This window comes from Somniosus microcephalus, chromosome 23 (genome assembly GCF_052327205.1).
Source record: "Somniosus microcephalus isolate GS21.2 chromosome 23, FLI_Smic_1.0, whole genome shotgun sequence".
Lineage (NCBI taxonomy): Eukaryota > Metazoa > Chordata > Chondrichthyes > Squaliformes > Somniosidae > Somniosus > Somniosus microcephalus.
The window spans coordinates 21261640-21275553 of NC_141009.1; the positions used below are offsets into that span (position 1 = coordinate 21261640).

The 13914-nt window shown below is 45.9% G+C and overlaps 1 protein-coding gene across 3 annotated transcripts in view; it reads left to right on the top strand.

Annotated features, from left to right (window-relative positions):
- LOC147101724 (carboxyl-terminal PDZ ligand of neuronal nitric oxide synthase protein) overlaps positions 1–6340 on the top strand; it is a 172376-nt gene extending 166036 nt beyond the window's left edge. For all 3 annotated transcript variants that reach the window (XM_085965583.1, XM_085965584.1, XM_085965585.1), the window contains one exon: positions 3061–6340. In XM_085965583.1, the coding sequence (XP_085821709.1) occupies positions 3061–3649 (589 nt within the window). In that variant the 3' untranslated portion in view covers positions 3650–6340. The remainder of the gene's footprint in view (positions 1–3060) is intronic.
- Positions 6341–13914: the final 7574 nt, after the last annotated feature.

Genomic DNA, 13914 nt, shown 5'->3' on the forward strand with positions numbered 1-13914 from the left:
AGCTATTGGTTTAATGCGGTTTCATACCCGATTTGATCAAGACCTTGTTGAAAGCAACTTGTATATTTGGCAGCATTGAGCCATCACTGTGGTATTTACCCAAGCTGATCTGCTTAGCGAAACAACGCGTGTTTCTTTTCATTTAAAAAAAATTAAACTCTTTAATAAAATTGGATGTGGAATCGTTGGGCTGTCATCACTGAGCTGGTTAAGCATTTCTCTTCTGACAACCTGACATCTGGTGCAGGGACTCCGATCACAGAGCTAGTCGTGGTAATTGGTAAACTGCATTCAAGATGAAGAGCGGTGAGTGATCCTGAATACAGTCCAGCTACTTCATGGAAATGAGATGTGCTTGAAAAATGAACTGTGCCCATTCAGGCTGCAAAGAAGCCTCACTTGGAGAAGCTCTGACTATGTCTTGAATCTAATGCAAAGGTTCTCTTGATCTGCAGTGAATGGGCAATTCTCTTTCTATTTTTAAACGTACAGTAAAATGGGTGATTACCTCAGGTCTCCTGTGAATGACTTGAAGCTCTTCGTGGACATGCTGCCGGCTCAGATTTATCCTCGGGCCTAAACCCTTTCTTTTGGGGATTTGGTTTCATGGGAGCATTCAGCCCGCCAGCAGAGTGCAAAGTGGCTTCTTAAAAATCCCCACTTTACTGGACTCCCACTTGGGCTCCTCTGATAATGCGCTCAAATGGCCGTTCTTCATTTTTGAGTCGAGTGTGATGGCAGGTCATTCCATCGAGTGGGGGGGAGGGGGGCGGAATATCACAATCGAGTCCAATTCCGAGTCCAATTCTGTCTCGCCTGAAGTCCCCACACACCCACTTTCCAGCAGGACTATCTGTACCAGGAGCTGAATGTGTTGAGCAAGCGTTGTGCTCTTTTTAAATTCCATCAGGAATGGAGTTTGCCAGCTCCAATCCACCATTGTTTACTGAGAAAACTGTGGTAGTAGTCCTGCCTTCAGAGTTCACTAGCACCACTCTTTTTTAAGTTGAATGAAACTAGAATGGCTTTTAATTAAAGCCATTAGGGTGAATTTCCTCACCGTTTTCAGTGTATTTCTGATGCATAATTGGGGCAAGTTAATTTTTGTGGCAAGAAAATGGAGAAACCTTTTTATGCAATTGGTAAACCCTCATGTAGTTACTGCTCCTGACCACCAGTGGGCGCAACTCTTTTACCATTGGCATAACAACATCACAAATCACCAGATCCATTTAAGCCCTAAACAGAGGCCTGAAGAGGAGGGCTGGATTTTACCAGCCCTGAGGAGGCAGGACTGGTGGGAAAATGGGAAAAATTGGGAGCGGGTCCCAACCCGCCTCCGAACCATCTTCCCAGGAGGCGGGTCCCCGACTCGCGCAGGGACCCGTCTCCTCGAAGCGGGAAGGGGATTAGAGCCAATTAACTGCTTGTTAACAGGTAGTTAACAGGCAGTTAAGAGGCTTTTCCCCATTTTACACCTGCTGATGCGGGCTTCCCGATGTTGGGGGAACCCGCCAGGGTCAGCGAACTGAGCAGTGGGTCTGCGTGGGGTGAGAGGGGTCCAAATGTCTGCTGTAGAGGTGAGTGATGGGTGCAAGTGTGGACAGGTAAGTATGAGAGGTGAGTGTAAAGTGTTGGCAAAAGTTTCCTTACCTTTGCTTCTTCCTGCAGGCTTCAACCTTTGGGGATGCAGAGGTGCCTCATCTCAACGGCAGAGATGACAGAATGGCTGCTGCATTCTCAGATGCAGCAGCCATCTGATTTCTGCTGAGGAGAGAGGATTTGGTGAGCCTTCTGTGCAAGGGCTCACCTTCGAACAGAGTTTCAGTGTTTGACAGCTTCTCAAAGCTGTCAAACGCTGACAATTCATCTGTCAAAAATGTTTTGACAGTTGAAACGTCATACGCTGACTCCATCTGTCACCGGCTTTCCCTTAATTGGCCGGCTAAACCTGCAGGGCAGGCTTAACTAGGCCAATCAAGGGAAAAATAGCGTGGGTTCGTCAGATGTCGCTGGGGGCGGGACTGAAACCTGACAACCAACAGTCCTGCCTCCAGCACATCTCCAGTCACAAAATCCCGGCCAGAGTTTCTCTCTCTGGGTGACTAGAACGTCACCAGTGTATAATCTTGTCACCAAACCACTGAGTCAAGTCTAGCTCTTCCAGTACTCCTGGAAAAAGAGCATTTTCTTCCCAACTGGTTTTGTTTGGTTAAAATGGCGGGGCTTGGGCGCTTCCCGACACGTTTGTACCTGCCGCCATTTCAATCACGTGGTTTCCGCTTGTGAGGGAAGGTTGCCTGCCACCTCCCACTGGGTTTGTGCAGGAGTCCTTGCTCCTGAGCCCCGGGAGTTAACGCGGTTTGGGCCCCACGTTAACACCATCACGGGCGCTGCCTGCCCGCCCCCGACCCCGCACACTGCACTCGCGTCCGAGTTGAAATCCGGCTTTTAGTTGTTTGCCATTCGTGAAATTTTCCTTTGCTGCTGAATATGGTACTAAATTTGAAAGGAAAACAATTCGATTGTATTTCATTTATTTATAGATTGTATTTTGCTTCCATCTCCTTGTTGTTTACTGTTAAATTGAAAGCCTATTTTTTAAGATTGTGATGGATTTGAGAATTCTTTAAACTTGCAAATGGCTCTCTTTTTCTCCCAGCCTAAATGGATAAACTTTTAAATGTGGCCATTATCCTGCAGTTTGTTTTATTGTAACATTTCTCTTCATATTGCACTCCGAACCATAAAATTAACCAAATTGCAGACTATTATCATGTCTAGCAGTCAACAGAGCTTTCATCTGAAAGACAGGGCCACTAATATAAAGATCCATTTACAGACAACACAGTAATCTATCGAGATATTTAATTGCAATTGGTCTATCAAAACTGGCAAGCTGAGTATTTTGCACAGCTAACATTATCCTCAAATCATTGATTTTAATAAGAAACCATGTGAATGGCTGTCTGCAATTTCATGGCTTCTAGACAATTATTTAGGAGTGAGTGAAATGTGACCAGAAAGTGCTCGAACTGATTCTTTTCTTGTTTGTTCAAGGTTTAATCAGACCATTCCACGACTAAACCCACCGCCACCTGTCATGAGGAAGCGCTCAACCAGATCACTCCTGATAGCCACTGAGTCAACATCGCGATGCATCGAGCAAGTGGTCATCAACAGCCTACTGCAGAGCTCGCACGCGTCAAGCTTTACAGATGTTTCCTCTTGTACTTTTGCTCTGTCTGACTTTGAACCTGAGGCCGGACAGCCTGCAGAAGAGAGAACGGCCTGGTTTTGGCCTGCAGAACTCCGTTCTACAGCCAAGCCTCCCACTTTGACTGTCGGCAAAGGGTCAAGTGAGAAAAACAGGACTGCAAACGCCACATCTGGATGTTGCAAGAACCAGGCCGGGACAACGACACCTCCGGTAGATTTCCCTCTCAGTAGCCCGACCAGCGGCTGCGATGGTCTGGACTATGCCGACAGAAGCCTCCCCTTTTCCCCGCCGCTCAACGAGACCTGCCTGCACATCAGCTTCTCCGAGGACGAGCTGTTGGACAATGATGCTGAAGATTCAAGAGAACATCAAAAAGCCTCAATGGAGGATACAGAGGATCAAAATTTAAATCATCTGACATCTGGTTAAAGCTTTTCTTTGTTGTTGCAGGAATATTTTCATTACAGCTTCTTCAGTGATCGCAAGTTATACTCGTGCGCGTTTCAATATCGGCTGAGCTCCAGCTGTCGAAAGGGTCACTAGGTCTGAAAAGCCTTTCATCATACTTCCATCATCAGTACTCTTCTGCAGGGTGATTTGTCCATCACGTACCCAGTAGGCGAACCGGAGTTTGAACACCAAATTTATTTGAGATGATGGATGGTCAGGGCTGAATTCCAGCCAAATACATGGTTCCAAGTTGGTTTGGGCTCAACTTGTAGACTGGCTGCAGAAGTTCCGAAACCAACAAGGGATGTGTTAGGGGCACAGCACAAATTTTCCAGGAATGTAATTATCAGGAAATAGAGGAGCTAAAGTATCCTGTACAATATTGCAGTTTCTGAGGTGCCTATGTACAAATGTTTTCTTTTTCAGTGCAGTGTAATCCTATTGTTGTTCAACTTGCTGATGGCCAGTGCTTTCTGTTCCTTTACCTGTAGCCTGTGGGTGGGGGGGAAATGGGCGATTTTCTGAAAGATGTTAATACTCTCCTTGGCCTCTGGAAGTGAGCCATCTGATATGTAACAACCTGGAGAACTCCTCATTGCCATTGACATACTCTCTACTTTCTTAAGGTGGCTTTTAAAAAAAATTAAAAAAAATAAAAATGAAAATGACACCATTGCTGAGGCTACCATCACGTTCTGGGGCATCTTCACTGTTCACAGTACAGATACAAGACAAAGTGAAATCAGCAGATGTAACTGCTACTCTTGCACTGCCATTTACTGAAAGGCTGACTAAAAAACAATATATGTACATCTTTACATTGAGTCCGTTTTATACAATAATAATGTAACCATCTTTGAATACGCTATGACTCGTGTTAATTCTTACCATCTATCTGAGTAAAACCGTATTATGTCCTACATTGTGAAATGGATTGGAAGTTTTGTGATCACTCTTGCCTCGGATAGTTAGTAGCAATATAGCTTTTGTGCTGTATCTGTCTTCCGCCCATCAAGGCGCACATTTGCTCCCAGGATTGGTGCTGGGCCATTCGTCCTGGTGACAGTAGAGTTCTTGCACCTTGCTTTAAGTCTGCAAATGCTGAATGTTTCCTCCTGGACTGTTGCTTTGTCTGATTTTTGAATCTGAGGCTGGACAGCCTGCGTAGGGAGAGGAAAGCCCCAGTGTGGGCCTTCGGATCTGTGTTCTACAGTGAAACCTGCCACTTTTGACTGCCGTGAAAGAATCGAGTGAGAAGAATAGGACTGCAAATGCCATATCTGAAAGTCGCAAGCGCTAGACCGAAACGGCAGTGCCTATGCTAGGTTACTACTGCCGTAGTCCTACCGGCAACTATAGGGGACTAGACTATGCCAACACCAGCCTATCCTCCCCACCCCCACGATCCAGTGAGACATGCCTGTATCATCAGCATTCTTAGAGATTCTCTGTCAGTTAGTGTTTTAACCTCCTTACGATATGGGTTGGTGACACAGCTTGTTTATTCTCTGACGTGACGCACACTACAGCATCCCGGGTTAGCAGCTTCTTGGCCACGATTATCCGCGCAGCGAGTTCCTGATCTCAGCCCGGTTGCCTGTAGAGATGCAGAGAGCAGACGGAGAAAACCTGAACGTGAATCCCTGCACACTTCCTGGCCTCTACTTCATAACTGTTGGCCAGCGAGTAGGACAACCAGGGCTAAAGCTTCACCCACCTGGAAATTATATGCACTGTAAAGTGGAAGAAAATATTTTTTTTTTTTAAAACAACTGGAGGACTGCAACAGTTGATTTTCTTTACAAATGAAATTCCTTCTTTGAAGTATTTGCTCCCATTCCTATTGCCTTGGTCTCCCTATGCCCCGCACCCTTCATACCTGAGAGAGCAGGCCAATGACCTGCCCTTAGGGCTGCTTTGTAAACTTGCCTCTGAGTTTCCCCAAGCATGCTATGGGGGTCACTATCCTTTCAGTTGTCACTAGGCCCCTGAGAGAGGTACCTGACTATTGTCACAGATTTACCGCGACTTAATTGCCATCAACGCCTCTTCCCTGCCCCAGCTCGGTCTTTGTTGTGCAAAACCTGCCAATTAGTGCTCGATGTGCAGGTGATCTTTATTTGAACCATTGATAACAATCTCGTGGAATTGGGAAAGTCACCAACAGCTGCTAGCCATGTCATTTAAATGTCTGAAAGAAGAGATAAAGGTTTAATTCCATAGGTTCGAGGCAGGCCACTGAACTTTTCCACAGATTTGCAGCCCGCCTCATCCAAATGTACTGAGTTCTGCTGCTGATGGCATAATTGTTCCCAGCATAGCTATCTCATTGAGGCAGGCATGGAGCACATTGCTATAATCCTGTCAAGCCACAGGCTGGTTATCAGGCTGAAATGGTCCTGCTCAGAAATGATTTGAAGTTTAAAAATTTTTTTTTAAACCACATCCCTGTAGACTGATCTTATCTAGATAGTTGCATTTTTTTTAAAAATCAATAAAAATAGAGGATAACTGGCACAGTGGATATGTGGCCAGGATAAACAGTCATTATTGTATTTTACTCATTGTACTTGATTAAAAGGTTTTTTAAAAAAAAACTTGAGTTTTTTTTACCATGTGAGAAAAATATGGTTTCAAAAGGGATCCAACTTTCCCTGTTACATTGCTGCAGATTAGTTGAGGCTTGTTTCGACTGAAGTCACTGCCAGTTGCATCTTGCTCCGGCACAGTGACTGGTCCCAGATTTAACACAACTCGAGGTGTTTGTAGGAAATTTGTAGCTGGTTTGAGCTTCTGCTGAACCTAGAATCCATTGAGGTAGATCCTGAAGCTGTGCGATAGTGTAAAATGGGTGATGGTCAATAGAAATAAAAAAATGGGGAGTGATGTAAAACGGGCTGCTGACTCGCTGTCGCCCATTTCACACTATTGCACCAAAGGCAAAAATCTATCCCCGTTGAATTCTATGGCACTGATGGAGGCGATTGGGCTCATTGAGCGGCAACATTCCCACTGAGCTGCACGGCCGTGCAGTGGTCTGGAGGTCCCGCACAGCCCGCTCACTGGCTTTTATATGGGAGAAACTGCGCATGCGCGAAAATCTGAATGGGCCGCGCAGCCAGTTAAAAGGGCCCGCGCACCAAAAAAAGGGAACGTTGTGCGGGCTCTCGAACTAGCCACTTAGTCCCATTCCTCTGCCCTGTCCCCATACCATTAAAAAAATTTCCATTCTCAATTAGTCTCTGTCTCAGCTGTGGCTCAGTGGGTAGCACACTCGCCTCTGAGTCAGAAGGTTGTGGGTTCCAGTCCCACTCCAGGAACTTGAGCACATAAATCTAGGCTGACACTCTAGTGCAGTGCTGAGGGAGTGCCGCACTGTCGGAGGTGCCGTCTTTCGGATGAGATGTTAAACCGAGGCTCCGTTGCGCTCTCGGCTGGACGTAAAAGATCCCCATGGCACTATTTCGAAGAAGAGCAGGGGAGTTATCCCCGTGTCCTGGCCAATATTTATCCCTCAACCAACATAACAGAAACATTATCTGGTCATTATCACATTGCTGTTTGTGGGACCTTGCTGAGCGCAAATTGGCTGCTGCGTTTCCCACATTACAACAGTGACTACACTTCAAAAGTACTGTAAAGCGCTTTGCGATGTCCAGTAGTCGTGAAAGGTGCTGTATAAATGCAAGTCTTTCTTTAGTACAGTCTACTCCTCCTTAATCCAAAGTAGCTTAATTCAAATTCTTTGCTAAATCTTTTTTTCTCACTGTAATTTGCATTGCTTTAGTCCAGTTAATTTTAGCGAGAAACGGCTTTAAATTGTGAGGAGTAGCCTGTAATTACATCGAAAGCGTATGCTCCCGTTTCAATGTTAATGTGACCTTTCTCTCACTGGAGCAGGTAAGCTGTCTCAATGGGCATAACATACTGCCTTGTCCTTCCTGCGCACAGTGCGGCCAGGTGCCATTCACAGCTTTCAATTTCAATCTATTTCCAACAGAAAATAAAGACCTGGAGGTTCTAATATTAAACCCATACATCATTGCTGGGGAACTGGAGTCTGGATTGGATATTGCCACTACAGGGGAGCACTTTCAGTGTGAAGTTAATTACCGCAACTCCCCACTAGGTTTACCAGTCACCACTCTGTGTTGAATCGTCCTGTAATAAGTCCCAGCCACTATCAATTGCCTGTTTTTCAGGAGCAATACTTTATGCTCCATCAAGGAATATCTATAGAGTTTGGAATATTCAAATCTGGAATTCTCTCCCCAAAGGCTGCGGATGCTGGGAGAGTTGGAGCTTTCAAGGCTGAGATCGATAGATCTCCATTAGGTATGGGTATCAAGGGATATGGAGCAAAGGCGGTTAAACGTAGTTGAGGTACAGATCAGCCATGATCTAACTGAATGGTGGAACAGGCTCGAGGGGCTGAATGGCCCACTCCTGTTCTATGTTCCTAATACTAAAGTCCTGATCACTGGCTGCAAATAGCACCTTTAAACCAGTATGGCCCAACCATACAGCAATACATGGGATTAAGGTTATTGGTCACTGTGACTACATGCAAGAAGATGCCTTTGTTCTCTTCACAGATGATCCCTGACAGGACCCAGTAGTGATTTTCACCTAATCAGACTTCTCTCACCGGATTAGAGCCTGCAGTTGGCTGGAGAGATTGGTTTTAGCACAATACATTGTTCAGATATGAGTGCGGAGACAGTAAGCTGTGGGAGACTTTGGGGAAGAATAATTTGCAAGTTCTCCTTACGGTAGTGGTGTCCTTTCACTTTGTTCCTGTGGAGCAGCTCAGGCGGCCTTCATGTTCCCTCACGAGCTGTAACGGAGCTTCAGGTTTCTCGCACCCTACACTCGGAGTACTCGAGGAACACCATTGCTTTGCTCTGGTCTGAGTGTAAACCTGGGGTGTCTGGTCTGGAAGCTATAACAGCTTCAGGCAAGGTCAGTGTGAGTGTTACCGAGAGCCTGGCAAATAGGAGAGATTTGGAAATTAATGCAACGAGTTTGTTGAAGAATGTCTTTTGGGGACTTCAAAGTATTTTTTGCAGTTCACTGTTTTTCCCTGTTTAGCAAACTTCATGCTGAACCAGCCACATAAATACTGTGGCAACAAGAGCAGGTCAGAGGCTGGGTATTCTGCGGCGAGTGTCTCTCCTCCTGACTCCCCAAAGCCTTTCCACCATCTACAAGGCACAAGTAAGGAGTGTGATGGAATACTCTCCACTTGCCTGGATGAGTGCAGCACTAACAACACTCAAGAAGCTCGACACCATACAGCACAAAGCAGCCTGCTTGCTTGGCACCCCATCCATCACCTTAAACATTCACTCTCTCCACCACCGGCGTACCTTGGTTGCAGTGTGTACCATCTATAAGATGCACTGCAGCAACTCGCCAAGGCTTCTTTGGCAGCACTTCCCAAACCCGCAACCTCTTCCACCTAGAAGGACAAGGGCAGCAGGCGCATGGGAACACCACCACCTCCTAAGTCACACACCATCCTGACTTGGAAATATATCCTTCATCGTCGCTGGGTCAAAATCCTGGAACTCCCTCCCTAAAAGCACTGTGGGAGTACCTTCACCACACGGACTGCAGCGGTTCAAGAAGGCGGCTCACCACCACCTCCTCAAGGGCAACTAAGGATGGGCAATAAATGCTGGCCTTGCCAGCGACACCCACGTCCCATAAACTTCTAACCATGCTCTGCGCTTGTGAATTTTGTAAATGTGTCTGGCTGTCCTGTGCTCGTGGTCCAAGTTCATATCTTTCGTTATACTAAACTCTAATATCAACGGAGATCTTGAGCCCCGATTCTATCTGGGATAGCAATTCCTTGCTCTTGATGCATCACCTTCCTTGACTTTGTTGTGAATGATTGTTGGAGTGTGCAGTTGGGAGACATGGACTCTCTTAGGAAGGATATATTGGCCTTGGAGGGAGTGTAGCATAGGTTTACCAGAACGACAACCGGACTACAAGGGTTAAATTACGAGGAGTGATTACTCAAATTAGGGTTGTATTTCCTAGAATTTAGAAGGTTAAGGGGTGATTTGATCAAAGTTTTCAATATATTAAAAGGAAGATATAGAAACTATTTCTGCTGGTTGCGGAGTCTAAGGCTAGGGGGCATAGTCCTAAAATTAGAGCCAGACCTTTCAGGAGTGAAATTAGGAAACACTTTTACACACAAAGGGTGATAGAAGTTTGGAACTCTCTTCCGCAAATGGCAATTGATGCTAGATCAATTGTTAATTTTAAATCGGAGATTGATAGATTTTTGTTTACCAAAGGTGTGAAGGGATATGGGGCAAAGGTGGGTATATGGAGTTAGGTCACAGATCAGCCATGATCTCATTGAATGGCGGAATAGGCTCGAGGGGCTCAATGGCCTACTCCTGTTTCTATGTTCCTCTCTGGAGGGGCTTTTAAAGAAGATAACCGGACACATGCCATGCAAGTCTACTCCACACCGCATTGCACTTTAGATCTCAAGTAGGCCTTTTACTCATATGGTGTAAACGAGACACTTGGCATTATTCAAGAGGAAGGAACTTGACTATTCTTGATGTAAACGTGGCTTTTGGATGAAAAGCTTCATTAATGCTGGAGATCAGTTTGCATGAAGGGCAGCAACACAATTACATACCCAAAAATATATTTTAAGATCTTCAAATTACTAGCTCTTAAAGTAAATTCTAAGTTTCTGGCATTTCTAGTGTTTTCAAATTTGAAATAAGGTCACAACTGCTGTAATATTGATTGGAGTGTTGGGTACAGTTAAATTGCTAGGCGTATGTTCTATTCTAATGTACTCATAATAAATGCCGAGTTTTATTGATTCTGCTCGAGCTTAATCCATTTGTAAATGGCTTGCGTTTTACCGAGCTGCAAGGCTGTGGACTCTTGGCCATGGGCCATGTGATCCACTGGTTTGAATCTTTCTACTCATTCAGTACTTTCGAATGGCAATAACTCCAGCAGCAGCTGGTATTGAATTCTCTTGTTAACCTGGTTGTCTACCGGAGCAGTTCAAAACTGACATGCCTCACAGTTGTTGCAGAATCGAGGATGACTGTCGAGACTATCTTCGCTGTTCGGAGGATATTTCAATCCTCGTAGTGGAAGCCAGTTTCAGGTTCAAGAAGGGGCAATTTTAACCGGGAATCTGACCGGATCGGGTGCAATGCTGGCGTTACACCCCGCCCGATTTTATTCTCCGTGAAGTCGGTGGGCGGGGCGTAAAACCGGCGTTCCACCCGATTCCGTGGGTTTCCCGCCTGCTGAGTTCGATTTTAAATGATGCCCACGGTTCCGTGACCACACCGCCATTGTTGGCTCTACCTGGCCAGTTTTCAGTTCCGTGACTGGCAGAGGTCAGGGCAAATATGAGAGGCTGGCGGTGCAATTACTGGGCCTTTCTAAAGCGGCCATCTACAGCTGCAGTCTTCCCAGTGGATGGCAGGGCACTAGTTGGGGTACTGCAGCCTGAATTACTAACACTAATTACTGCTTTCTCCTGGCATTGCACCCCTGTTTACACACACACACTTTTTTCTGAAAAAAGTAACACTATACTGGAGCATTTGGTCGTGAAGGTCTATTCTGTAACCAGAAGTATGGCCTGACTTGCCATGTTAATAATGAGCCTGCTTCTTGATTGAAATGATGGCGAGGAAAGAGTCTGCAGGAAGAGCTGGGCTTGTAACCAGCAGGTTAAGGACCCCACCAGTGAAAGAATTCAGCCTGAGCTGCGTGTATTGAGAGCGCAACAGGGGAGGGAGTAAACCTTTTGAACACGGCATGGAAGAAAATGCAATCTTATCGTGGGGTATTAAAGCCTAACTTTCAATAAGAAAACGAATGTGGGTCCCGGTTAATTGATTAATTCGACGGTTGGGATGATGTGAATAATCTTGGGTATTGTATCTGTAAACACTTTATAAACACGAGAAGGGTGTGTACAGGTTTAAAAATATCTTTAGTTAAATAAGTGGGTTTGCGAAAGCAGAACTTGGAGCTGGTTTGTGTACTCGTTACACCAGCTTGAGATGAACTGACAATCATGATGTTTCTGGAATGCACTGTACCACCTGAAGGGACGATGGAGACAGCTTTAATAGTAACTTTCAAAAGGCAATTGAATAACTACTTGAAGGTGAAAAAAATTGCTGGGCTATGGGGAAAGATCGGGGGTGTTAGATCCGTGGTTCAGTGGATAAATAATTACAGGGATGCTGTACATAAACAAATAACAGGTCTTTACTGAAGTAGGGTAATCTCTAGACTGGGGTACAGAGGCATGCGCACAGCTTATATACCGGTGTGGTCACTGCCGGTACTACAGTATACAGGAGCTGTAAAAAGTAGTTCTGACTTAAAGCACATACACTACAATTCCTCCCTTTTTAGGTTAATAATACCCCCTTAATATTCAAATAACAATTACATTTTTACATGTACATTCAATAACAAAAGTCCATTTATAGATTCAGTCTTTGGGGCGGCTTCCTGACCCTTTCGGGGGTTCTTGTTCTTGGTGCAGAGGCGATTCTGACCCCCTTTCATCGGGTAGTTCATTGGGTTCCACTGCTACTGGGTCTGAAGTAGATACTACCGGTATGTCGGGTTCATCCCCAGGTACTCGAGACATGGGGTTGACGCATTCCTGTGATGCTAAGATCTGATCGACGTGGCGTCTCACAATGTTCTCCCCGACATCCACTGTGTACATTAATGGCCCCTGCCTTGTACACATCGTTCCGGGTTGCCACTTCTCTCTTCGATAGTCCCGGGCCAAGACTGTTTGCCCTACATTGAAGCTCCTTGTCGGCTTCTCGTTGATGTGCTGGAATTGTTTGTCCTCAACATTTCTTTGCACATTTGGTCTGAGCAAGTCCAGACGAGATCTCAACCTTCGGTTAAAGAACATCATGGCCGGGGTCTGGTTGGTAACTGCATGTGTTGCGTTTCGGTAGGCTAATAAGAAATTGTCCATCTTATGCTGTAGTAGAAATTCCTCGTCGCACATGGCCTTTATCGCCTTCTTAAAGGTTTGTACGAACCTCTCAGCCAATCCATTGGTGGCTGGATGATACGGGGCGGATGTGTAATGCCTTACCCCATTCCTTTTCATGAATTTTTGGAACTCGTCGGACACAAACTGTGGTCCATTATCAGAGCAGATCTGCTCTGGCAAACCGTTTCTGGCAAATATGGTCCGTAGGACTGCAATTGTTTTCTCTGTAGTGGTTGAAGACATCTTTATCACCTCAGGCCACTCTGAATGAGCATCCACTGCAATTAGGAACATTGAGTCCATGAATGGACCAGCGAAATCAATGTGCACCCGTTGCCATGGAGAGGAGGGCCACTCCCATGGGTGTAGAGGGGCATGTGGTGGTGCATTTTGGGCCTTCTGGCATCCTAAGCAGCTCTTAGTTAGGTCTTCGATTTGTTGATCGATTCCCAGCCACCACACATAAGCCCTAGCTAGGCTTTTCATTTTCACTCCCCCCCAGATGACCTTCATGTAGCTCATTTAGCACTCTCTCCCTTAACTTGGGTGGAATCACCACTCTGGATCCACACATCACTGTCCCCTGGCACACTGACAGCTGTTCTCTTCTGGATGAGAATGCTGGCAACAGTGAGTCGCCATGTGTTGGCCATCCCCTCACCGTCAATTTATATACCCGTGACAGCGTCGGATCATTGCGGGTCTCCTTCTCTATATCCGTGTTTGTTACTGGCAATCGTTCAATTATCAACGAATAAAATATCTCGATAGGGTCCACTGCTGGTGCTTCCTCCACAGTAGGCAGTGGCAGGCGCGATAGCCCATCAGCGTTCCCATGCTGTCTCGTGCCTTTATATTCTATTTCATATTGATTCGCCCCTAGAAACAGGGACCATCTTTGTAACCACTGTGCAGTCATTACTGGCACGCCCTTCTTAGGATTAAAGATGGAGACAAGTGGTTGGTGGTCAGTCAGCAAGGTGAACTTCTGCCCATGCAGATAGTGGTTGAATTTTTTTACTCCCCATACTAGGCGGAGGGCCTCCCTGTCAATCTGGGCGTAGTTGCGCTCAGCTGAGGTTAGTGACCGAGACGCAAAGGCTACTGGCCTCTCCAGCCCGTCTGGGAATTTGTGCGACAGCACCGCTCCAATGCCGTAGGGTGATGCATCACATGCCAAACGAATTGGTAGTGCTGGGTTGAA